This window comes from Scyliorhinus torazame, chromosome 1, assembly GCF_047496885.1.
Source record: "Scyliorhinus torazame isolate Kashiwa2021f chromosome 1, sScyTor2.1, whole genome shotgun sequence".
Lineage (NCBI taxonomy): Eukaryota > Metazoa > Chordata > Chondrichthyes > Carcharhiniformes > Scyliorhinidae > Scyliorhinus > Scyliorhinus torazame.
In genome coordinates, this window is record NC_092707.1 from 260,000,187 (window position 1) to 260,026,118 (window position 25,932).

At 48.0% G+C, this 25,932-nt stretch overlaps 2 protein-coding genes across 8 annotated transcripts in view; one reads left to right on the top strand and one right to left on the bottom strand.

Moving 5' to 3' along the window:
* Positions 1 to 5,236, top strand: part of memo1 (mediator of cell motility 1) — a 99,561-nt gene extending 94,325 nt beyond the window's left edge. The window contains exon 9 of one of the 2 annotated variants that reach the window (XM_072505468.1): positions 4,518 to 4,674. In XM_072505468.1, the coding sequence (XP_072361569.1) occupies positions 4,518 to 4,538 (21 nt within the window). In that variant the 3' untranslated portion in view covers positions 4,539 to 4,674. Of the gene's footprint in view, positions 1 to 4,517 lie in introns of both variants that reach the window. The other variant, XM_072505458.1, reaches the window with a different exon arrangement.
* Positions 5,237 to 6,980: 1,744 nt separating this feature from the next.
* Positions 6,981 to 25,932, bottom strand: part of urb2 (URB2 ribosome biogenesis homolog) — a 32,871-nt gene continuing 13,919 nt past the window's right edge. For 4 of the 6 annotated variants that reach the window (XM_072505392.1, XM_072505428.1, XM_072505418.1 and 1 more), the window contains exons 5-10: positions 21,827 to 21,987; positions 21,619 to 21,729; positions 16,825 to 17,067; positions 12,141 to 12,237; positions 9,781 to 9,920; positions 6,981 to 8,475 (exon numbers count right to left, since the gene is read on the bottom strand). In XM_072505392.1, coding sequence (XP_072361493.1) covers positions 8,278 to 8,475; positions 9,781 to 9,920; positions 12,141 to 12,237; positions 16,825 to 17,067; positions 21,619 to 21,729; positions 21,827 to 21,987 — 950 coding nt within the window. In that variant the 3' untranslated portion in view covers positions 6,981 to 8,277. Of the gene's footprint in view, positions 8,476 to 9,780; positions 9,921 to 12,137; positions 12,238 to 16,824; positions 17,068 to 21,618; positions 21,730 to 21,826; positions 21,988 to 25,932 lie in introns of all 6 variants that reach the window. The other 2 variants (XM_072505400.1, XM_072505436.1) reach the window with 2 other exon arrangements.

Consider the following 25,932-nt stretch of genomic DNA (forward strand, 5'->3'; position numbering starts at 1 on the left):
CTCTCCTGCTTCCCTTTATGTGCCCTTATTGATATCAGCTCCCCTCTAACCACCGCCTTCAACGCCTCCCAGACCACTCCCACCTGGACCTCCCCATTATCATTGAGTTCCAAGTACTTTTCAATGCACCCCCTCACCCTTAGACACACCCCCTCATCTGCCATTACTCCCATGTCCATTCTCCAGGGTGGGCGCCCTCCTGTTTCCTCCCCTATCTCCAAGTCCACCCAGTGTGGAGCGTGATCCGATATGGCTATAGCCGTATACTCCGTTCCCCTCACCTTCGGGATCAATGCCCTACCCAGCACAAAAAAGTCTATTCGCGAGTAGACTTTATGGACATAGGAGAAAAACGAGAACTCCTTACTCCTAGGTCTGCTAAATCTCCACGGGTCTACACCTCCCATCTGCTCCATAAAATCTTTAAGTACCTTGGCTGCTGCCGGCCTCCTTCCAGTCCTGGACTTCGACCTATCCAGCCCTGGTTCCAACACCGTATTAAAATCTCCCCCCATTATCAGCTTTCCCATCTCTAGGTCTGGAATGCGTCCTAGCATCCGCCTCATAAAATTGGCATCATCCCAGTTCGGGGCATATACGTTTACCAAAACCACCGTCTCCCCCTGTAGTTTGCCACTCACCATCACGTATCTGCCCCCGTTATCCGCCACTATAGTCTTTGCCTCGAACATTACCCGCTTCCCCACTAATGTAGCCACCCCCCTGTTTTTCGCATCTAGCCCCGAATGGAACACCTGCCCCACCCATCCTTTGCGTAGCCTAACCTGGTCTATCAGTTTCAGGTGCGTTTCCTGTAACATAACCACATCTGCCTTAAGTTTCTTAAGGTGTGCGAGTACCCGTGCCCTCTTTATCGGCCCGTTCAGCCCTCTCACGTTCCACGTGATCAGCCGAGTTGGGGGGCTTCCTACCCCCCCCCCCCCCCCTTGTCGATTAGCCATCACCTTTTTCCAGCTCCTCACCCGGTTCCCACGCAGCTGTATCTCCCCCAGGCATTGCCCCCCCGCCCATCCTCTCCCATACCAGCTCCCCCCTCTCCCCAGCAGCAGCAACCCAGTAATTCCCCCCTCCCACCCCCCCCCCCCCCCCCCGCTAGATCCCCCGCTAGCGTAATTAGTCCCCCCATGTTGCTCCCAGAAGTCAGCAAACTCTGGCTGACCTCGGCTTCCCCCCGTGACCTCGGCTCGCACCGTGCGACGCCCCCTCCTTCCTGCTTCTCTATTCCCGCCATGATTATCATAGCGCGGGAACCAAGCCCGCGCTTCTCCCTTGGCCCCGCCCCCAATGGCCAACGCCCCATCTCCTCCACCTCCCCTCCTCCCCCCATCACCACCTGTGGGAGAGAGAAAAGTTACCACATCGCAGGATTAGTACATAAAACCCCTCTTTGCCCCCCACATTCGCCCCACCACTTTGTTCGAACGTTCTTTTTAATAACCCGCTCATTCCAGTTTTTCTTCCACAATAAAAGTCCACGCTTCATCCACCGTCTCAAAGTAGTGGTGCCTCCCTCGATATGTGACCCACAGTCTTGCCGGTTGCAGCATTCCAAATTTTATCTTCTTTTTATGAAGCACCGCCTTGGCCCGATTAAAGCTCGCCCTCCTTCTCGCCACCTCCGCACTCCAGTCTTGATAAACGCGGATCACCGCGTTCTCCCATTTACTGCTCCGGGTTTTCTTCGCCCATCTAAGGACCATTTCTCTATCCTGAAAACGGAGGAATCTCACCACTATGGCTCTGGGAATTTCTCCTGCTCTCGGTCCTCGCGCCATCACTCGGTATGCTCCCTCCACCTCCAACGGACCCGCCGGGGCCTCCGCTCCCATTAACGAGTGCAGCATCGTGCTCACATATGCCCCGACGTCCGCTCCCTCCACACCTTCAGGAAGACCAAGAATCCTCAGGTTGTTCCTCCTTGCGTTGTTTTCCAGTGCCTCCAACCTTTCCACACATCGTTTCTGATGTGCCTCCTGCGTCTCCGTCTTCACCACCAGGCCCTGTATATCGTCCTCATTCTCGGCTGCCTTTGCCTTCACGACCCGAAGCTCCCGCTCCTGGGTCTTTTGTTCCTCCTTTAGCCCTTCGATCGCCTGTAGTATCGGGGCCAACAGCTCTTTCTTCATTTCCTTTTTGATCTCTTCCACACAGCATTTCAAGAACTCTTGTTGTTCAGGGCCCCATGTTAAACTGCCACCTTCCGACGCCATCTTGGTTTTTGCTTGCCTTGCCGCTGTTCTAAAGGATCCACTGCAATCTGGCCACTCTCTCCTCCTTTTTCCATCCGTATCCAGGGGGGATTCCCTTCTGGTTTACCGCACAGTGTTTTTAGCCGTCAAAATTGCCATTGGGGCTCCTATCAAGAGCCCAAAAGTCCGTTTCACAGGGAGCTGCCGAAACGTGCGATTCAGCTGGTCATCGCCGCACCCGGAAGTCACCTCGTTTATTTTTGATGGACTCCACACGGTGTTCCCCCCTCTATCTCTGACTCCCCCAATCTCCCTGATTGAAATTAGCTCCCCCCTGACCACTGCCTTCAGCGCTTCCCAGACCACACTCACCGACACCTCCCCATTATCATTGGCCTCCACATATCTTTGGATGCACCCCCGAACCCGTCCACAAACCTCCTCGTCCGCCAGCAGTCCCACATCCATTCGCCACAAAGGGCATTGGCCCCTCTCCTCCCCCAACTCCAGCTCCACCCAGCGTGGGGCGTGATCCAAAATTGCAATGGCCGAATACTCCGCCCCCTCCACTCGGGATCATTGCCCTGCTTACCACAAAAAAGTCTATCCGCGAGTAGGTTTTGTGCACATGGGAGAAGAGCTCCCTCGCCCTTGGCCTGGCAAACCTCCATGGATCCACTCCCCCCATCTGATCCATAAACCCCTTCAGGACCTTGCCCGCTGCCGGCCTCTTACCCGACCTCGACTTAGACCGATCTAGTGCCAGGTCCAGTATGGTGTTGAAGTCCCCCCCCCCCCCATTATCAGATTACCTGCCTCCAGATCCGGGATCTGACTCCACATCCGCTTCATGAACCCTGCATCGTCCCAGTTAGGAGCATACACATTCACCAGCACTACCTGGGCCCCCTACAGCCTGCCACTCACCATCACATATCGACCCCCTTTATCCGCCACAATACCCACCGTCTCAAATGCCACCCGCTTACTCACCAGAATTGCGACCTCCCTGTTTTTCGCGTCCAGCCCAGAGAAAAAAACCTGCCCCACCCATTCCTTCCTCAGCCTGGTCTGATCAGCGATCTTCAGGTGCGTCTCTTGTAACATGGCTACGTCTGCCTTTAGCCCCTTTAAGTGCGCAAACACCTGGGCCCTCTTGACCGGCCCATTGAAGCCTCTCACGTTCCACGTGATCAGCCGGATCGGGGGAGTACCCCCCTCTCCCCCCCCCCCCCCCCCCTCCTCTCATGCCGACTAGCCATTTCCTTTTTTCGGCCAGCCACGTGCCCGCGCCTCCCGCAACCTCCAGCTCCCCAGGCGGAGGCTCCCCGCCCCGACCCTCCCTCTTGCCCTCAACTCCCCCTCAGTCAGCACAGCAGCAACCCAGCCCCCCTGCTTCCCCCATTGCACTCCTGTACGTCAGCTGACTCCTGCTGACCCTGACTGCTCCCGCCTCGGTCTCCGATCCCCCTATTAGATTCCCTCTCGAAGCCTCCAGCCCTCCCCCACTAAAGTGGAGTGGCCAAAGTCTCCCCCCCCCTCTATAATCCAATGTGGACACCAAGCCAGTACTGCATCCCCCCCCTTTTCGCGGGAAAAAGCCCGCGCTCCCTGCCTGGGCCGACCTTATGCAACGCCTCGTGTGCTTCCACTTTGACAGCCAGTCTCAGGATCTCATTCTATTATCAGAGGCCTTTTGCTGCACCTCCTTTATCGCCGTCCCCTGCACCTTCTGGGTCTCCACCAGCCTTTCAATTGACGCCTTCATAGGGGCCAACATCTCCACCTTCAATTCCGCAAAGCAGCTTCTCAAAAATTCCTGCTGTTCCCGAGACCACTGAGCCCACGCTGCCTGGTCCCCGCCCGCCGCCATCTTGCTTTTTTGCGCCCGTTCTCCTCTCTTCTCTAGTGCCACTTTGTTTGACTGCTCCGCTCCTGGTCCACTCCATACAGTGCTGGGGGAACCTCACTGCTTCCTTCCCACACCGGGAATCGTCGTCCAAGTGCCGCTGGAGCTCCTTAAAAGGGCCCAAAAGTCCTTTCTCGGCAGGAGCTGCTGACCGTGCGACCTACCCAGGCATAGCCGCAACCGGAAGCTCATAAACACCCATTTCTTAAAGGTACTCTCACATGACACTGTACATGAGATACATAGTCCCTGTACAACTCCCAATCAGACTAACTAGATCCCAATGTTGCTGAAAGTTAGCTGTGATGGTTCATATCTTTGATTGGTTTGCAGTTGTCAAAGAATGTCTAGTGGGCATAGATGACCAGCAATGCTCTTTTCCCTGTCTCCCCCTCTAGGTTTTGCTGATGGGCCATTAAAGGCTATTCCTGTTTCTCTTCCAGGCAGTGGCAGAATTGAGGAAGAGTGGGATGAACATGGCTTTCTCCTTCCTGAACTACGCCCAATCAAGTCAATGCAAAAACTGGGAGGACAGCTCCGTTAGCTATGCCGCGGGTACTTTGATGGTCCACTGAATCATCGCTACTCAGGAAAGCCACTGCACCCTCAGTCTCCTGGTCCCAGCCTTCCCTCGAAGATATACCTCCATTATTTGGAGTTATCTAACATTGAACTTTTGAACTTTCTTCCTTGAGGTGTAGTCCCTCATAGTTTTGATTGACATGTGCTTTTTTTTTTTTCTTCTTTAAGCTGAAGTGAGGTACAGGATGACATAACGTAGTGATAATTTGGCCAATGCTGATCCCGTAAAACTGAAGACGTGTACTTGCTCAGTTAGTTCTGCAGGATGTGGGTGAGAGTGTACCGTTTATATTCACGTCAGTTGTATTTATAATCTCACACCATAGTTACTCAAGATATAAGCTGCAGTGCAAACAGCTGCTGCCAACATTGTATAAGGTTTTTTGTTTAGTTGCTAATAAAGGGCTACACACACCAAAATGGTCTTATGATTTAGATTTCCTGCTATCCAATGTGTAATCTGAACTTTGTCACTAACTGTAGTGTTTTTATTATCTATTTTTAAAAAACGATTAAAGTTTAATTCTTTTCTTGATTATTTTCATTACTTACAACACATACTTTATATGTAGCTTCTAATTTTACTTCAACATTTCTCCAAACAGGATAAACACATCAGTCTCCCCACAACTCCAACCTGCCCATCCAGTTATTCCCTTTCTGTTCTGTAAGGTTAGGTCTGTAAGTGTATTTAAACGTTTGTATATGGTGTAGGGAAGAGTGAGACAGAGCATTTGATTTGCAGCCTATCTCTGAAACGAAGCGCACCAATTGGTTCAAAAATAAAATTGTCTCTGTATCCAGGGAAGTCACTGCAGACTTGAATTGCTGAATGGCCACCTAATGCACTGTAGGGATTCTATGATTGGCAAAGTGCTGGCAGGTCTTAACCCTCCCAGAGTCTTGTGCTCGGCCTAGGTTCTGTCTCTTGAATGCATTCACAAAACCAGGTTGACTACTCGATCGACATTTGCAACCTGCTCTGGCTTCACCCCAAAGGCCCTGGTTTCTTTCCAGCCCACATGTGTCAGCAGACCAGTCTCCAACCCATCTGGCTATACCTTGACTGCAATCTTGCTGGTACCTGGGGACATGAAGTTGGCTACATGAGTAAAATTAAATGAGAGGTGCACACAGATATCGAGAGATCTCTGAAGGAAAGAGATTGAATGGAGAAATTGATCATGGAAATGATACCAGGATCCACAGATCATGGCCAAAGAGTGAGAAAGCTGGGGAAAACTTTTGACTAAAGTTGTGTACTCCCTCTGGCAGATTATCAGCTGATTTAGACCATAAGACATAGGAGCAGAATTAGGCCACTCGGCCCATTGAGTCTGCTCCGCCATTCAATCATGACTGATATTTGTTCTCATCCCCATTCTCCTGCCTTCTCCCCATAACCCCTGAGCCCCATATTAATCAAGAACCTATCTATCTCTGTCTTAGACACTCAGTGATTTGGCCTCCACAGCCTTCTGCGGCAAAGAGTTCCACAGATTCACCACCCTCTGTCTGAAGAAATTCCTCCTCATCTCTGTTTTAAAGGATTGTCCCTTTAGTTTGAGATTGTGCCCTGTGCCCTCTGGTTCTAATTTTTATGACAAGTGCAAACATCCTCTCCACATCCACTCTATCCAAGCCTTGCAGTATCCTGTAAGTTTCAAATAGATCCTCCCTCATCCTTCTAAACTCCGTACAAACCCAGAGTCCTCAACCGTTCCTCATATGACAAGCTCTTCATTCCAGGGATCATTCTTGTGAACCTCCTCTGGACCCTTTAATTGAGGTATTTAAAATGATTAAGAGTGTTGATCAGGTACCAGATGAAAACTATTTCCTGTGTTCAGTAAAACAGAGCATAGTCTTAAAATTACAGCTGTTCAAAGGTGAGATCAGGACCCGTATCTTCATACAAAAGGTTATGGAAATGTCACATTTCTCAAAGTTGAAGTCAATTGAAAATTTCAAATCTAAAATCAATAGATTTGTTAGGCCAAGAATATTAAGGTGAGTCTATAGAGTATTTTCTAATCTTGCAGACTAAAGCTGGACACTACTTTCGAAAAAGGTCTCATGCACACAATTCCCAAGTGATTGTTTTGTTTTAAGCAGTTTCCCCAATGACCTTTCTCTCGAATAGATTTGACTGCAGCTGTAAACCACATTCTTTGCCATACTTGATCAGAGTTAAATGGGACCACACTAACCCAGGAATAATTGTGTTACTGGAAAATGTAGTCCTAGTGAAAAAAAATCACCCTCCTTAGACCAGCACAAAGCTAAATTATTCTAGATTTATTTACAAAAGTTCATGTATAAAAAGACATGACAATACTAACCAATACAATACTGATGAAAGTTAATTCTAATAGGTCCAGGAAGAGCTTTTAAAAAAAATTAAGGGGCAATTTAGTGTGGCCAATCCACCTGCACATCTTTGGGTTGTGGGGGTGAAACCCAAGCAGACAGGGGAGGGGGTGGCACGTGGCACAGTGGTTAGCATTGCTGCCTACAGTGCTGAGGACCCAGGTTCGAATCCTGGCCCTGGGTCACTGTCTGTGTGGAATTTGCACATTTTCTCGTGTCTGTGTGGGTTTCACCCCCACAACCCAAAGATGGGCAGTTGGGTGGATTGGCCACGCTAAATTGCCCCATAATTGGGAAAAGAAAATAATTGGGTTCTCTACATTTTATAATTTTTAAAATGTGCAAACTCCATACAGACAGTGACCCGGGGCAGGGATCAAACTGGGTTCTCAGCGCTGTAGGCAGCAGTGCTAACCACTGCACCACCGTGCTGCCCCCTGGTCCATAAGGAGCTAATGTGCCCATATGAACAAGCTGCCTCTTAATCAGTTTACCAACAGGCTGATTTTTGGTTTCTTGTCTGTAGTCTTTCAGACTGAGAATACACGAGTCTTAACTTGCCTGCAGAACCTGGACTTTACCAGAACAGAATATATTCACCACTCTGAATGGCTTTGATGCTGAGATATAGCTTTGAAAAAGCTAAACAAACAATGAGGGAATGACTTAACATAATTTTCAGTCTTCATCTGCATCAAGTACTGAATTTGTGCATGGCTCACAACCAAAATTATACTAGGGTCACATTGCCCCATATAGTTAATTGGATATTTGATTCGACACAGACAGTGTCTGTTTCATGTTATGTAGTAATGAGAGAGGAGCCTCCATTTTATGTCCCAGCTATTTTCATATCTTTTTAAAAGTCGCTCAACTGAACAGCACTGACTGGGAATGTTCTGAGGGCATGTTTTCTCAGCTGATTTCAGCTGGGCAGCTAAAAGCAGTGACAGTGCCTCTCACAGAGGGAGAGGAGGGGGTTGCAGAAATGAGCAAGATTTTTCTTTCCAGCTTGCTTGTTGGGAACCACTTGGTTGAAGACTGGGCTGCAGTGGTCATTCCCACCAACATACAAGGATCGATCCATGAATAATCCTGTCACGTGGGCAATGGGCCACCAAGGCAACACACCATCGGGAGAGGCCAGCATCGCGAGGAAGAGATGAAAATTTGCAGAGCCAAAAGAAAACAAAAGTTCCATCCAGTTTAGGCTGTGTACTTCTCCTCGCCTTGTCTTTTACTCTTGTGGTAGTGCATGTAATCATTGTACAACTCCTTAAACACCTCCCTCACACCAGTCTGTAATGATGCATTGAGGAAGCGGAGATCGTGCTCAGTGATCAGATCCAGGAGGTGATAAATTCCCCCTGTCAAGTGTCTTTTCACGTCTGTATCGAGGGTAACCTGAAAATAAAAAACACAGACTGATAGGAGGCCCTCATGTTAAAAAAAACATATGACGTCTTTCATTGTGGAGTATTTCAGAAATAAGAGAGGCATTTGGATACGGTGCAGCTGCTATTTTGCAGGTAACTACAGCATTCTGAATTCCATTTTGAGAGGTGCTCAGAGTGTGAGGCTGTTTGGCCTAACAGCCCTGCCAGCAATCTGCACTCATCTCTGATGTTCCACAATGCTCGGCTACTTGTGACTCTCCAATATGCTGGACCTAGGGTTTGCAAGTATTCCAACTAACTGCTTGTAGCAGGAGAACAGGCAGACAATAGTAGTCTCTTTTTAGCACATTCTGCTAAATCGCTGGCTTTTAAAGCAGGCCAGCAGCACGGTTCGATTCCCGTACCAGCCTCCCCGAACAGGTGCCGGAATGTGGCGTCTAGGGGCTTTTCACAGTAACTTCATTGAAGCCTACTTGTGACAATAAGCGATTTTCATTTTCATTTCAAGTGTGATTTGCGTCAGGTGGATTAGGACATGTGAGAACTCAACAGGCCGGGAATCATAGGCATAAACCAGGTTCCTGGCAGTCTGTGGCACAACATGACAGGGTGCGATGTGGTGTCAGCTCAGCTGATGGCATCCCTCATCTCTGAGTTAGAAGACTGTGGCTTCCAAGTCCTACACGAGATGACCAGAGTCCAAATGCATTTGCAGTGATGCTGTCTTTCAGATGAGACGTTAAGATGTTGGCTGTTTTAGGTGGATGCGAAATATACCACGGTTCTAAATTGAAGAACGGGGAGGGAGTTATTCCCAGTGTCTTGGTCAATATTTATTCCTCAACCAACACGAAAATAGGCAACGTTGCTGTTTGTGGGATTGTGTTTTGGACTAATTGGCAGCCATATTGTAACAGCGAGTCCAGCAAATACAGTTCTGCTCAAGTCTTAGCAGTGGAGATCTAACCCTTAACCTTTGACTCAGGCAAGTGTTCTACTATTTTAGGGTAAACTAGATAACCAATTGAACTAAATCAAATAAACTGAGGGACAAATTAAAGGGGCAGCCCCTTGACGGGATACTGCCTTAACAAAAAAAAAGACAAATGAAACTTAAAGCATCAAATTAAAGCGTGATTAAGAGGGTCAATAAGGCACCCCAGTTCCCAAGGCCTCGATGGTGCCTGTAGCCACCCCATAATCCTTCTCTGGGGAAACCCTGCCGCAAAACATGTCCTACGATTGAGCCTTGGCTGAATTGCTAGTAAACTCCTGCAATTAGAAGGTAGAATTGATTGCTGTTGATGATTACCTTTTGTAGCTCATTGATGTACTGTGCCACTGCAAAGGCAGAAAACATTGCAAATTCCTCTGCTTTTGATGAAATGTGAGTGTACGTTCTTTCCACCAGACGTGCACATTCCAAGACAACTTCACTGACTGTTGTTGTACCTGTAATAAAATTACAATAATTAAAGATTGAAGATCTCCAGCCAAAGGGGAAGCGTTACTGGATCATAAATGAATGCCTTACTTATTTTGATATTTTACTGTTACATTATAACACTGCATCTCACTGGACCGACACTACAGTGCACCGATTCACCCTCGCGTCAATTCGCCCTCATGTAATATTGACACACCAACCCAAAAACTGGCCCTCCATGACTATATAGAAATTGTTTTTGATAACCTCTTGTTCAGCTGGTGGATGGTAATGAGGGATAACCCCTAATGTGACATACCTGAAGAAGGAGCTGCGCTCCGAAAGCTAGTGATTCAAAACAAACATGTTGGACTTTAACCTGTTGTAAGACTTCTTACTGTGCCCACCCCAGTCCAACGGCGGCATCTCCACATCTTTCCTAATGTGGGTACTCACTCTTCGTTCGATAAAGCTCCTTCTACTCCAGCCTTAGAACAGCCACTGGTGCTACAGCTCTGAGACTTTTGTGGTTTGGGACACCACAATCCAAACTGAGTTGAACACCTTAAATTCACTTTTCCAACCAAAAAGGTAGCAGCTGGTCTCAAATCCAGATCACAGGGGGGAAATGCCACCATCAGAAACCCACGAGACTGTGGGGGCACGGTTAGCATTGTTGCTTCACAGCGCCAGGAACACGGGTTCGATTCCCTGCCTGGGTCACTGACTGCGGAGTCTGTGCGTTCTCCCTTTGGCTGTGTGGGTTTCTTCCGGGTGCTCCGGTTTCCTCCCACAAGTCCCAAAAGATGTACTGTTAGGTGAATTGGACATTCTGAATTCTCCCTCAGTGGTTTAAACAGCATCCTGACTGCAGTGTTTGAGATTAAAATTCTTGTTGAATATTTGCTTGTGTAAAAACATGATCTCGTCCCTCCCTTTATTACTCTCTCCACTCATACAAGTCGCAGATATTTGCGTCCTTTCAATTCTGGCCTCTGGTGCACTGCCAATTTTAACTTCTCGAAAAATGTCTTCAGCTGTCTAGGCTCTGAGCTCTGGAATTCTTTCCCTAAACCTCTCCGTCTTCCTATCCTCCTTTTGAGATGCTTCTCAAAACCAAACCCGCTGTCCTGATAGCTATCCATGCGACTCAGTGTTAAACTATCTCTGATTATGCTCGTGAAACACCTTGAGACAACTATGTTAAAGGCAATATATAAATGCAGTTAAAACAGAAAATACTGGAAGTACTCAATAAGTCAGGCCAAACTCTGACTGAGGGTCATCAACCTGAAATGTTAACTGTATCTCCCCCCATTGATACCAACTTTTTCAGCATTTTATGCTTTTCTTTCAAATTTTCCAGCAACTATTACATTTTCCCTTTCTGTATAAATGGAAATTGCTTTCGATCACACTTCAAAACTGCATGTTTAAAAGTGTGGAAACAGTATTGCGCTGAGCTCAATGTATGAATATGTGCCGTTGCTCAGAAGATTACAGAGTCTAGCCCCACTCCAAGGCATATACAGGGGAGATGATGACCTTGTGGTAATGTCACTGGACCAGTAATCCAGAGGCCAAGGCTAATGTTTTAGAACATACAGTGCAGAAGGAGGCCATTCGGCCCATCGAGTCTGCACTGACCCACTTAAGCCCTCACTTCCACCCGATCCCCGTAACCCAATAACCCCTCCTAACCTTTATGTCATTAAGGGCAATTTAACATGGCCAATCCGCCTAACCTGCACATCTTTGGACTGTGGGAGGAAACCGGAGCACCCGGAGGAAACTCACACAGACACGGGGAGAACGTGCAGACTCCGCACAGACAGTGACCCAGAGGGGAATCGAACCTGGGACCCGGGTGCTGTAAAGCCACAGTGCTATCCACTTGTGCTACCGTGCCGCTCCCTAAATTTTAAATTCAATTAACAACACGGGAATATAAACTTAGGCAATGAAAATTTCAGCAGTTGTCCTAATAAAACATCTGGTTCACAAATCTGCCATCCTTATCTGGTCTGGCCTATTTGTAATTCCAACCCAAGCAGTTTGGTTTGACTTAACTGCCCTCTGAAATTGCCTAGCATGCCGCTGCTTTCCAGGGCAATTAGGGCAACAAATGCTGGCCTCACCTGCAACACCAACATTCTGTGACACAAGGCTGACACTCCAGAGCATTACAGAGGCAGTGACTTCATCAAAAGGTAGAATAATTCAGGGCAAACTTTTTCTGCACCTACCTTTCTCTCCAACACATTTTTGATGACCTTTATGCATAACAGAAAGCACCAGACGATTAAAGCATTTGAGGAAGGAGGGTGCTGCATTGAGCAAAACCTGTGTACCAAAGTAAAGGATCCTGATCAGTGATAATAATTCAATCAGGGCAACAAGAAATAACTAAAGCTGGAGTTTCAGGGCATCCAAAAAGGTTCACATTTTCAAAAATGTCTCCCTCTTTAAGTTAATATTGAGCCAGGCTCTCTTTCCATAGACCAGTCACATCACTCCCAGATTAGGCAGTAGTAAGATCCCAGATGAGGACAGCCAGTCGGTGGTGAACCTGGCCAACAGCAGCTGATTGATAGCTCCTGTCATTAAAGTCTAAAGCGATAGCGCAGGCTTTTCCCTGAGAACACAAGGGTGAGCATACTCACTGGTCATAGAAATCGGCACTCAGCCCCTGCTATATCCATAAAATCCCTACAGTGTAGAATGATAGAATGAGGCCATTCGGCCCATCAGGTCTGCATCAACCTCCGAAAGAGTACTTTACCGAGGCCCACTTCCCCGCCCTATCCCAGTAACCTCACACATTGATCATGACCAATCCACCTATCCTGCACATCTTTTGACTGGGAGGAAACCGGAGTACCTGGAGGAAACTCACGCAGACTTGGGAAGAATGTGCAAACTCCCCCTTGCAAATAAAGTCCCCTTTTGTTCCACATGAAAGTCTTTTAATCAGCAAATAAAGCAGCTTTATAATAACAGGGTCTACGTACAAGAAAGATCCCTGAAGGGGGCAGAAGAGGTTAATAGGATAGTTAAGAAAGCACATGGGATGGAACATTTGAGCTATGAAGAGAGGCTGGATATGCTCAGGTTGTTTTCTTTGAAGCAGAGAAGGCGGAGAGGGGACCTGATTGAGGTGTATAAGATTACAAGGGGCATGGACAGGGTGAATAGAAAGCAGCTGTTCCCCTTAGTTGAAGGGTCAGTAACGAGGGGGCATAATCTTTAGGTGAAAGGCGAGAGGTTTAGAGGGGATTTGAGGAAAACTTTCACCCAGAGGGTGGTGGGGATCTGAAATGCACTGCATGGGAGGGTTGTTGAGGCATGAAATCTCAATCTTTTAAAAATACTTAGAGAATAGAATAGAAGAGTGCAGAAAGAGGCTATTCGGCCCATCAAGTCTGCACCAACCCTCTGAATCAGCACCCTACATAGGCCCACTCCCCCACCCTCTCCCATCAACCCCACCTAACCTACCGGTCAATTTAACATGGCCAATCCACCTAACCTGCACATCTTTGGACTGTGGGAGAAAACCAGAGCACCCGGAAGAAACCCACGCACACACGGGGAGAACGTGCAAACTTCCACAGTGACCCAAGGCTGGAATTGAAGCCGGGTCCCTGGTGCTGTGAGGCACCAGTGCTAACCACTGTGCCGCACCATAACAGGGTTCGACTTGAATAAGCACTGAAATGTCATGCCAATCAAGCCTATGGACCAATTGCTGGGAAGTGGAATTACTGTAGATTTAGAGTAGGTTTTTGCCGGTGCAGGTTTGATGGGCTGAACGACCTCTGATTCCTTGATAACGGCAAATATGGTTGTTAACGATCCAACTTTTTAAAAAAGTCACCGAGTTTATTCTGTCAATACACTCTAGAAATTTTTGATTTGATTTATTATTGTCACATGTATTAGTATACAGTGAAAAGTATTGTTTCTTGCATGCTGTACAAACAATGCAGACCGTACATCGGGAAGGAAGGAGAGACTGCAGAATATAATGTTACAGTCATAGCAAGGTGGAGAGAAAAGATCAACTTAATACGAGGTAGGTCCATTCAAAAGTCTGATGGCAGCAGGGACGAAGCAGTAGGAAATTTGAGTGCAATAGGAAAATTCTCTGAAATCACCCATTGCATCTAATCTGTGCATCAGGGAAAGGAAATGTCCCTTCACCGCTATAAAACCCACAGGCCATGTTCTCGGATTCAGGGAACATCAGTGGCAGGGTGAGGGGGACGGGCATTGGACACACTGGGCTGAATTTATAGGCAGCATCATGGTCCTCACTCTCTGGAGAAAAAGGTGAGCAGGGGAGTCTGCCAAGGAGAGGAATTGTTGGTCCACAGTAATTTAACAGCCAGCTGCGATTAATAGACTTGAGGTGGGATTCCACAGCTCAGGAGTAGGTCCTGCCTCAGAGAACTGCTGACCAATCAGAGGCTGACAGTGCTCCCGTGTACTGGTAGAGCCGATGGGACAGCGGTGGCCACTGCCAGTACTGCACCCCTCATGTGACAAGTGTATATTGGAACTTTGTGAGTGCTTGGAGATCAGTGCAGGCATTGAGGATTGGGATTTGTGTGGACATGGGGAGGGCAGCCTGGGGGAGTCTACACCTTTGGGAATGCCCCTCGATCTAAGGAGGGAGCATATACTCCGCCCACCAGCCTTACTTCTGTTGTGGGCAAAATCTTGGAAAGGTTTATAAGAGATAGGATGTATAATCATCTGGAAAGGAATAATTTGATTAGAGATAGTCAACACGGTTTTGTGAAGGGTAGGTCGTGCCTCACAAACCTTATTGAGTTCTTTGAGAAGGTGACCAAACAGGTGGATGAGGGTAAAGCAGTTGATGTGGTGTATATGGATTTCAGTAAAGCGTTTGATAAGGTTCCCCACGGTAGGCTACTGCAGAAAATACGGAGGCATGGGATTCAGGGTGATTTAGCAGTTTGGATCAGAAATTGGCTAGCTGGAAGAAGACAAAGGGTGGTGGTTGATGGGAGATGTTCAGACTGGAGTCCAGTTACCAGTGGTGTACCACAAGGATCTGTTTTGGGGCCACTGCTGTTTGTCATTTTTATAAATGACCTGGAGGAGGGCGTAGAAGGATGGGTGAGTAAATTTGCAGATGACACTAAAGTCGGTGGAGTTGTGGACAGTGCGGAAGGATGTTACAAGTTACAGAGGGACATAGATAAGCTGCAGCGCTTGGCTGAGAGGTGGCAAATGGATTTTAATGCAGAAAAGTGTGAGGTGATTCATTTTGGAAGGAATAACAGGAAGACAGAGTACTGGGCTAATGGTAAGATTCTTGGCAGTGTGGATGAGCAGAGAGATCTCGGTGTCCGTGTACATAGATCCCTGAAAGGTGCCACCCAGGTTGAGAGGGTTGTTAAGAAGGCGTACGGTGTGTTAGCTTTTATTGGTAGGGGGATTGAGTTTCGGAGCTATGAAGTCATGTTGCAGCTGTACAAAATTCTGGTGCGGCCGCATTTGGAGTATTGCGTGCAATTCTGGTCGCCGCATTATAGGAAGGATGTGGAAGCATTGGAAAGGGTGCAGAGGAGATTTACCAGAATGTTGCCTGGTATGGAGGGAAGATCTTATGAGGAAAGGCTGAGGGACTTGAGGCTGTTTTCGTTAGAAAGAAGAAGGTTAAGAGGTGACTTAATTGAGGCATACAAGATGATCAGAGGATTGGATAGGGTGGACAGTGGGAGCCTTTTTCCTTGGATGGTGATGTCTAGCACGAGGGGACATAGTTTTAAATTGAGGGGAGATAGATATAAGACAGATGTCAGAGGTAGGTTCTTTACTCAGAGAGTAGTAAGGGCGCGGAATGCCCTGCCTGCAACAGTAGTGAACTCGCCAACACGAAGGGCATTCAAATGGTCATTGGATAGGCATATGGACGATAAGGGAACAGTGTAGATGGGCTTTAGAGTGGTTTCACAGGTCGGCGCAACATCGAGGGCCGAAGGGCCTGTACTGCGCTGTAATGTTCTATGTTCTATGTTCGCACAGGGAAGCCTGTTGGGCTGGCTGCTTGGTGTGGGCCTCTCCCACTGCTGGTTAAATGCCGGCAGTGGGGGCAAGGCCCTTAGGTGGGCATTGATTTTGCACTTAACGGTCTCAACTGGTCCATTGATGGATGGCATCCAACACCACCTCGGCTGCTGGAAAACCGCAGTGGGGGTCAGGCGCAGGTAAGTCGGTGGTAGCAAACCATCTGCTAGATTTAATGAGTCTCTTTTGTCTTCAAACCCACCGGCAGAGATATGTTAAATCCAGCTCACAGTGGCACATCCAGGCTCCCGAGGGCCTCATCAAACACAGTGCAAGGAAAGGCTGGAATGGGCAAGATCTTACCGGCAGGAACTGGGAGGATGAAGATAGTCCTGTCCTGCAGCGTGCCCTTCTCTCCACCCCTCACCAATGTCAGGGTTCAACAGACTGATTTAGCTGCAGCATTTAGGAGAGAACCCTTATTGTACCTTATTATACCATATTTGTGAGCAGCACGGTAGCATTGTGGATAGCACAATTGCTTCACAGCTCCAGGGTCCCAGGTTCGATTCCTGGCTTGGGTCACTGTCTGTGCGGAGTCTGCACGTCCTCCCCGTGTGTGCGTGGGTTTCCTCCGGGTGCTCCGGTTCCTCCCACAGTCCAAAGATGTGCAGGTTAGGTGGATTGGCCATGTTAAATTGTCCTTAGTGTCCAAAATTGCCCTTAGTGTTGGGTGTGGTTACTGGGTTAAGAGGTTATGGGGATAGGGTGGAGGTGTGGGCCTCGGTAGGGTGCTCTTTCCAAGAGCCGGTGCAGACTCGATGGGCCGAATGGCCTCCTTCTGCACTGTAAATTCTATGAAACTATGAAATACCCAGTAGCAGCGCTTACCTTAGGCTGAGACTGCAAAATAGAAAACAGCACCTCCTGGATAGCTCGGAAAATAGTTCCATATTCAGCCAGCCTCAGGTGGTCAAGTGGAACACATAACAAAGCATCAAACGCAAGTGTCACATGATGTGCGTTTGACAGTATGCCTTCTCCCTGCTGGATGAGAACTGCCAAGGTCTCCAAACTGAGCAAAGTGACCTTATAGCCCCAAGGCTGATCCAGCACTGCTTCTTTGCACAAGACCTGAAAAGCCAAGAGATTAAAAGGTGATGACGGTGAGCTATCTACCAATGGGCTGCACTGTAAGTTCTATCATTCTACTGAATATTTCAAGTGTCAGCTGTGGCTCAGTTGGTAGCACTCTCATGTCTTATCTAATCGTAAGGTTGCAGGTTTGATTCCCACTGCAGGCCTCGAGTACAAAAATCAAGGCTGTCACTCCAGTGCAGCAATGAGAGAGGGCTGCACTGTTGCAGGTGCTGTCTTTTGGATGAAATGGTAAGCTGAGGCCTCTGTTCAGGTGGATGTAAAAGATCCCACAGCACCATTTCAAGGAAGAGCAGGGGAGTTATCAATGGTGTCCTGGCCAACATTTATCCCTCAATCAACAGCACAAAAAAAAAGAGAGATTATCTCACCATTATCACATTGCTGATTGTGGGATGTTGCAGTGCACAAATTGGCCGCTGTGTTTCCTACATTACAACAGTGACCACACTTCAAAAGTACTGCATTGCGGGTAAAGAGCTTTTCAGACATCCAGTGGCTGTGAAACGTGCTATATAAACCGAAGGCCTTTTTGTTTTCTTCCTCATAAGAAAACATATTAGATTCTGATAAAATATAGTGGACGGAGTTGTTCTGTTATTGGACTTACAACCCAGAGATCCGATAGGTTGAAATGTTGCTGCCATTTCAAAGGCTTGATGGAGGAAGGGGTAGGATTGCAGCTAAATGTTCCACGATTTAAATGTTTCAGGTGGGATAGAGGGGGATACAAAGGGGTGGGGGAGTTGCACTACTGGTTAAGGAGAATATCACAGCTGTACTGTGGGAGGACACCTCAGAGGGTTCATGCAGCGAGACAATATGGGTACAGCTCAGGAATAGGAAGGGTGCAGTCACAATGTTGGGGGTTTACTGCAGGCCTCCCAACAGCCAGGGGAGATAGACAAACAGATACGTCGGCAGATTTTGGAAAGATGTAAAAGCAACAGGGCTGTTGTGGTGGGTGATTTTAACTTCCCTTATAGTGATAGGACTCACTCAGTGCTAGGTGCTTGGATGGGGCAGAGTTTGTAAGGAGCATCCAGGAGGGCTTATTGAAACAATATGTAAATAGTCCAGCTAGGGAAGGGGCCGTACTGGACCTGATATTGGGGAAAGAGACCGGCCAGGTGGTCCAAGTTTCAGCAGGGGAGCATTTTGGGAACAATGACCATAATTCAGTAGGTTTTAAGCTACTGTTGGATAATGATAAGAGTAGTCCTCGGGTGAAGGTCCTAAATTGGGGGAAGGCTAATTATAACAATATTAGGCAGGAACTGAAAAATATAGATTGGGGGTGGATGTTTGAGGGTAAATTAACTTCTGGCATGTCGGAGGCTTTCAAATGTCAGTTGATAGGAATTCAGGATCATGAGGAAGAAGGATAAATATTGCAAGTTTTGGGAACCTTGGATAACGAGGGATAATATGAGCCTAGTCAAAAAGAAAAAGGAAGCATTTGTAAGAGGCTAGAAGGGTGGGAACAGAGGAAGCCCATGAGGAAAGTAGGAAGGAACTTAAACAAGGAGTCAGGAGGACTACAACGGGTCACGAAAAGTCATTGACAAACAGGATTGAGGAAAATCCCAAAGCTTTTTATACGTATATAAAGAGCAAGAGGGTAGCCAGGGAAAGGATTGACCCACTCAAGGACAGGAGAGGGAATCTATGCATGGAGCCAGAGGAAATGGGCGAGATACTAAATGAGTACCTTGCATCGGTATTCATCAAAGAGAAGGACGTGGTGGAAGAGGAGTATAGGATAGAGAGTGTAGATATTCTGGATCACATTGAGATCAAAAAGGAAGAGGTGTTGGGCGTCTTGAAAAACATTAAGGTAGATAAGTTCCCAGGGCCTGATGAGATCTACCCCAGAATACTGAGGGAGGCAAGGGAGGAAATTACTGGGACTTTGACAGAAATCGTTGTATCCTCACAGGCTACAGGTGAGGTCCCAGAGGACTGGAGAATAGCTAATGTTATTCCTTTGTTTAAGAAGGGTAGCAAGGATAATCCAGGAAATTACAGGTCGGTGAGCCTAATGTCAGTTGTAGGTAAATTATTGGAAAGCATTCTTCGAGACAGGATTTACTCCCATTTGAAAGCAAGTGGACATATTAGCGAGAGGCGGCACGGTTTTGTGAAGGGGAAGGCGTGTCTCAATAATGTGATTGAGTTTTTTGCGGAAGTGACGAAGGTGATTGATGAAGATAGGGCAGTGGATATTGTCTACATGGACATCAGTAAGGCCTTTGACAAGGTCCCTCATGGCAGACTGGTACATACAGTGAAGTCACATGGGATCAGAGGTGAGCTGGCAAGAACTGCTCGGTCATAGAAGACAGAGGGTAGCAGTGGAAGGGTACTTTTCTGATTGGAGAGCTGTGACTAGTGGCATTCCACAATGCAGGGACCTTTGCTGTTTGTCGTATATATAAATGATTGGAGGAAAATGTAACTGGTCTGACTAGTAAGTTTGCGGACGACACAAAGGTTGGTGGAATTGCGGATAGCGATGAGGACTGTCAGAGGATACAGCAGGATATGGATCGGTTAGAGACTTGGGCGAAGAGATGGCAGATGGAGTTTAATCCGGACAAATGTGAGGTAATGCATTTTGGGAGGTTTAATATACAGTAAATGGCAGAACCCTGAAGAGAATTGACAGGCAGAGGGATCTGGGTATACAGGTCCATAGGTCACTGAAAGTGGCAACACAGGTGAAGAAGGTAGTCCAGAATGCATATGGCTTGTTTGCCTTCATCGGGAGGGGCATTGAGTAGAAAAATTGGCAAGTCATGCGGCAGCTGTACAGAACCCCCAGTTAGGCCATACTTGGAAGGTAGTATTCAATTCCATTCGCCACACTACCAGAAGGATGTGGAGGCTTTGGAGAGGGTACAGAAGAAGTTTACCAGGATGTTGCCTGGAATGAAGGGCATTGGCAATTAGGAGAGGTTGGATAAATTTGGTTTGTTCTCACTGGAACGACGGAGGTTGAGGGGTGACCTGATAGGAGTCTACAAAATTAAGAGGAGAATGGACAGAGTGGATAGTCAGAAGCTCTTTCTCAGGGTGGAAGACTCAATTATTAGGGGACATTGGTTTAAGGTGCGAGGGGCAAATGTTTAGAGGAGATGTGAGAGGGAAGTTTTATACACAGAGGGTAGTGGATGCCTGGAACCCGCTGCCAGAGGAGGTGGTGGAAGCTGATGTGATAGTGATGTTTAAGAGTTGTCTTGACAAATACATTAATAGGATGGGAATAGAGGGATGCGGGCCCCAGAAGTGTAAAAGGTTTTAGGTTAGACGGGCAGCATGATCTGCGCAAGCTTGGAGGGCCGAAGCTTTAATTCTGCTTTAATTCAAGATTTCAGTAAAGCGTTTGATAAGGTTCCCCACGGTAGGCTACTGCAGAAAATACGGAAGCATGGGATTCAGGGAGATTTAGCAGTTTGGATCAGAAATTGGCTAGCCGGAAGAAGACAAAGGGTGGTGGTTGATGGGAAGTGTTCAGACTGGAGTCCAGTTACCAGTGGTGTACCACAAGGATCTGTTTTGGGGCCACTGCTGTTTGTCATTTTTATAAATGACCTGGAGGAGGGCGTAGAAGGATGGGTGAGTAAATTTGCAGATGACACTAAAGTCGGTGGAGTTGTGGACAGTGCGGAAGGATGTTACAAGTTACAGAGGGACATAGATAAGCTGCAGCGCTGGGCTGAGAGGTGGCAAATGGATTTTAATGCAGAAAAGTGTGAGGTGATTCATTTTGGAAGGAATAACAGGAAGACAGAGTACTGGGCTAATGGTAAGATTCTTGGCAGTGTGGATGAACAGAGAGGTCTCGGTGTCCATGTACATTGATCCCTGAAAGTTGCCACTCAGGTGGAGAGGGTTGTTAAGAAGGCGTACGGTGTGTTAGCTTTTATTGGTAGAGGGATTGAGTTTCGGAGCCATGAGGTCATGTTGCAGCTGTACAAAACTCTGGTGCGGCCGCATTTGGAGTATTGCGTGCAATTCTGGTCGCCGCATTATAGGAAGGATGTGGAAGCATTGGAAAGGGTGCAGAGGAGATTTACCAGAATGTTGTCTGGTATGGAGGGAAGATCTTATGAGAAAAGACTGAGGGACTTGAGGCTGTTTTCGTTAGAGAGAAGAAGGTTAAAAGGAGACTTAATTGAGGCATACAAGATGATCAGAGGATTGGATAGGGTGGACAGTGAGAGCCTTTTTCCTCGGATGGTGATGTCTAGCACGAGGGGACATAGCTTTAAATTGAGGGGGGATAGATATAAGACAGATGTCAGAGGTAGGTTCTTTACTCAGAGAGTAGTAAGGGCGTGGAATGCCATGCCTGCAACAGTAGTGGACTCGCCAACACTAAGGGCATTCAAATGGTCATTGGATAGACATATGGACAATAAGGGAATCGTGTAGATGGGCTTTCGAGTGGTTTCACAGGTCGGCGCAACATCGAGGGCCGAAGGGCCTGTACTGCGCTGTAATGTTCTATGATCTATTACTTACCAGGAGCGCTGTGATGATCTGCGGCGCTGTAAACCAAACAGCCTTTCCGACATCGCCGCTTAGTGAACATTTCAAGAGGAGGGTGGTCAGAGTCAGAGACGACACGACATCCTGAATCAAACGGACAAGGCAGACCAAAGTACAGCGTCAGTGAGAATACAAGTCAGCTCAGTGAGAGGTTTGGGCGTCAGGCCAGAGGTCCACTCACCTGGTGCCGTCCTTTCCAAAGGTTGCTGACTTCAAGGCCCTGTGTGATGGACTTCAGAATGAGGTAAAACTGCTGGTCGGTACACCTTTCTGCTAAGCATCGGAGCAGCCCGATGAGTTGAATGTCCACCAGCTGCATTGACTGTGTTGTCATCCATGGAGCTGGGGCAGCACAGAGAGCAGTGTGATTAGATTTATACTGTGAAATGAAGATCAGTTTAAGAAGCTTATGCGCCATGATCTATGGTATTCACAGCTGCTCCTTGACCTTGCCATCTCATGTGTTCTTGCTAGTCCCAGCATATCAATCAGAGGAAATCTATCTCTGATCACCTCTTCAGCTCCCTCTCCACCTGTCCGTTCCTTACCATTCACAACCTCCTACTTTTGTGTCCGGCCCTGGAAAGAGCTATGCCCCAATCCACTAACAATCACATTTTCAAAATCTCAGCTGTCTAGCCTTTGGCCCTCTGCTCGCCACAACATTTCTGCAGTCACTGATGATCTCGACAACACCCTCACCTCTACCTTCAGTGCTCTTGTACCAATAAAACCATCATTATCTCTCTCACCCTGACCTTTCCCCCGGTACAGCCCTCACCTCCACTCCCCCAAGTCAAAGAGATGCAGACATGACTGTATGTGGTGAACAAATGGTTTACCATTGTCATGTGAGAGTACCTTTAAGAAATGGGTGTTTATAAATGGGTGTGTATAGAAATATCTGTAGTGAGAGTACCTTTAAGAAATGGGTGTTTATAAATGGGTGTGTATAGAAATATCTGTAGAGAGTATCTTTAAGAAATGGGTGTTTACTGCTGCAGTGATGTCAGAGAGTGGGTGGAGCTGGGCTGTCTGTCAGCTTTTTGCTTTTGTTTTTGAGCAGGCTGCAGGGTGTGTTTTAGTTTCGTTTTCAGTGTTGGAGCTGAAGCCAGACCAAGCTGGTGTACTGCTGTTCTCTCTGCCATCAAAAGACTATCGCTTGATCACTTGGTGAATTCAGAATTATAAATGTTTTCAGTAGTGACTTTAACATGATGTGCTTCTGATAAAGGTTTTGGTTTTAAGTCGTATGGATGTTAAAAAGGAAAGCTTAAAGGTTTTACTTAGTGTTGTAGTCTTTAGGGGTTGTATTTGAATTAATGGTTGCTAAGATGTTCACTGTATGTTTTAAAAAGGTTAACTTGAGTTCATAGAATAAACATTGTTTTGCTTTAAAAAATACTTTTCCATTTCTGCTCTACCACACTTGTAGAGTGGGCCGTGTGCTCTCCATACCACAGTCTATTAAAAGTTGTGGGTCGGGGAACTTCATGATACACTTTGGGGTTCTCTAAACCCTGGCCCATAACACCATTCACAACCAGACATGGCTGGACCACATAAAGACATTAACAGATTATCTTATCTGCTGAAACTCCTCTCTATTCCCGAATCCTCCTGGAATGCAAACTAACCCTTTTTAAACCCCCAAAGCTCACCGTTTTTAACACCAGAAGCTTTCCCTTTTCTTTATTGCAAACTGCCTTTCTTAAACCCCACCCTCCTGCCTCTTCCAACCTCACCTTCACAAGTGGGAGGAGCTCATGGGCTTCTTTGCCACTAATTTGGAGACAATCTGTTCAGCTGCCTTTAAGACTTCCCTCCCTTAGCCGAGCCACCAGCCTCCCAGGTTTCCCCAGCCCTAGCCCTGAACTAGCTAATCTTTCTCTAGTTTCTCTCCTGTCTCCACTCATTCCCTCTCCGAGCTCATCTTGTCCATGAGACCCACCTCCTGCTCCCTTGATCCTTATGCCACTAAACTGCTGCCCACCCAACTTCCCCTCCTGGTCCCCATGCTAACCAATATTGTTAATGGTTCTCTCTCCTTGGACATTGGCCCTCTTTCCTTCAAATTTGACTCTCCTTTCCTCCAAACAACCAACTCTTGACCCCTCCTCCTGCAAACTGGTGCCCTATCTCCAATCTCCCTTTCCTCTGCAAAGTCCTTGGGGGCGATTCTCCGATATGGAGGCCAAGCGTTCGCGCTGTCGTGAACGCCGTCGCGTTTCACGACGGCACGAACAGGGCTCGGGCACGACCTATTCTCGGCCCCACAGGGGGTCAGCACAGCGCTGGAGCGGTACACGCCGCCGTTGGGGCAGCCCAATCGTGCGCATGCGCAGTTGGGCCGCGCCATCCTGCGCATGCACGGGGAGCGTCTTACGCACGCCGGCCCCTCACCAATATGGGGCCGGTGTTCTGGGGCCACGCGCAGAAGGAGGTAAGCAGGGGGGGGGGGGGGGGGGGGGGAGAGAAGAGAAGAGGCCGGCCCGCCGATCGGTGGGCCCCGATCGCGGGCCATATCCCATCGGAGGCCACCCCGGTGAAGGAGCCCCCTCCCTCCCCCACAGTCCGCCCCCCCCCATCGTTCCCGCAGAGTTCCCGCTGGCAGCGACCAGGGGTGGACGGCACTGGAGGGAGCCTGTCGTATCGTAGCGACCGCCCGGCCCATCCGGCCAGAGAATCGCCGCTCGCCGGTTCTCCGAGCGGCCCGGTGCGAATTGCACGCCGCTGGTTTCCGGGGGGGTGGGAGAATTGCGTGCGGGGGTCGGGGTGACGTGGCGCGATTTGCGCGCCGCCTCGGCGATTCTCCCACCCGGCGTGGGGGGGGGGAAGAATAGCACCCTTTAACTTTGTTATCTCCCATGTCCATACCCACCTTTCCCACAACTTCTATATTTGAATCCCTCCACTCATGTTTCTGTTCCTTCCAGAGTATTGAAACACCCCTTGCTAATTTCACAAATCACTGAGAAGAGATGGGGTCGACTGGCCTGTATTCATGGAATCCCTACAGTTGAGAAGGTGGACATTCAGCCTATCGAGTCGGCATCGGCCCTCCGAAAGAGCTCTCAATCCATGCTCCACTCGGCCACTCCATCCCCGTAACCCCACCCAACCTGCACATCTTTGGACACTATGGGGCAATTTTCGCATGGCCAATCCACTTAACCTGCACATCTTTGAACTGTGGGAGAAAACCAGAGCACTCAGAGGAAACCGGCACAGACAAGGGGAGAATGTGCAAACTCCACATAGTCACCCAAGGCCGGAATTGAACCCGGTGCCTGGTGCTATGAGGCAGCGGTGCTAACCATCTTGCCGCCAGAGTTTCACTGGAATTGAGGAGAGTGGTTTTAATTGAAACATAATAAATTCTGACAGGGTTGGACAAACTGGATGCTGGGGTGTTGTTTCCTCTGACTGGGGGTTGGTGCATGGGGGGGGAGGGGATGTCTAGAACAAGGGATCACAGTTTCCGGATACAGAGTGGAGCATTTAAGACTGAGAGGAGGAGAAATGTCTTCAGCCAGAGGGTTATGAACTTGTGGAATTCTCTACCACAGAAGGCTGTGGAGACCAAATCACTGAATGTGGTCAGGGGGTACGGGGAGAGACTGGGAGTCAGGGTCAGCCATGATCACATTGAATGACGGAGCAGGCTCAAAGGGCCGATGGCCTACTCCTATTTTCCTAGCCTGAGACTGTGACACAGGTAAACTTTCTCTCCTTCTCAATCTGTCTGCATCCTTTGACACAGTTGACCACACACCATCCTTATCCGATGCCTCTCCTCAAATATCCAGCTAAGTGGGGCAGAACATGTTAGGATCAACTCTTATCAACTAGTCAGTCAGAGTATGAACTGTAATGGCTTCCCGTCCTGCTTGTGCACCTCTGGTGTCCCCCAAGGATCTATCCTTCACCCTCACTCCATCCCTATTTCTTATCAAAGTGTTGCCAGTCAATGACGCCATCTGAAAACACAGCATCAATTCCAGTTCTGAAGAAGTCATATTCAACTTTGAAACGCTAACTCTAGTTTCTCTCTCCACAGATATTGCCAGACCTGCAGAGTACTTCCGGCACTTTCTATTTTTATATCCGTTCCCACATGTCTGCTGACAACACCCGGCTTCACCTCAGCACCGTCATCCTTGACTCCTCTGCCCTCTCTAAACTGTCAGATTGCTTATCCGACGTCCCATACTGGATGAGAAGTTTTCTCCAAGCAAATGTTGGGACAACTGAAGCCATTGTATCCAGTCCCCGCAATAAACTCCC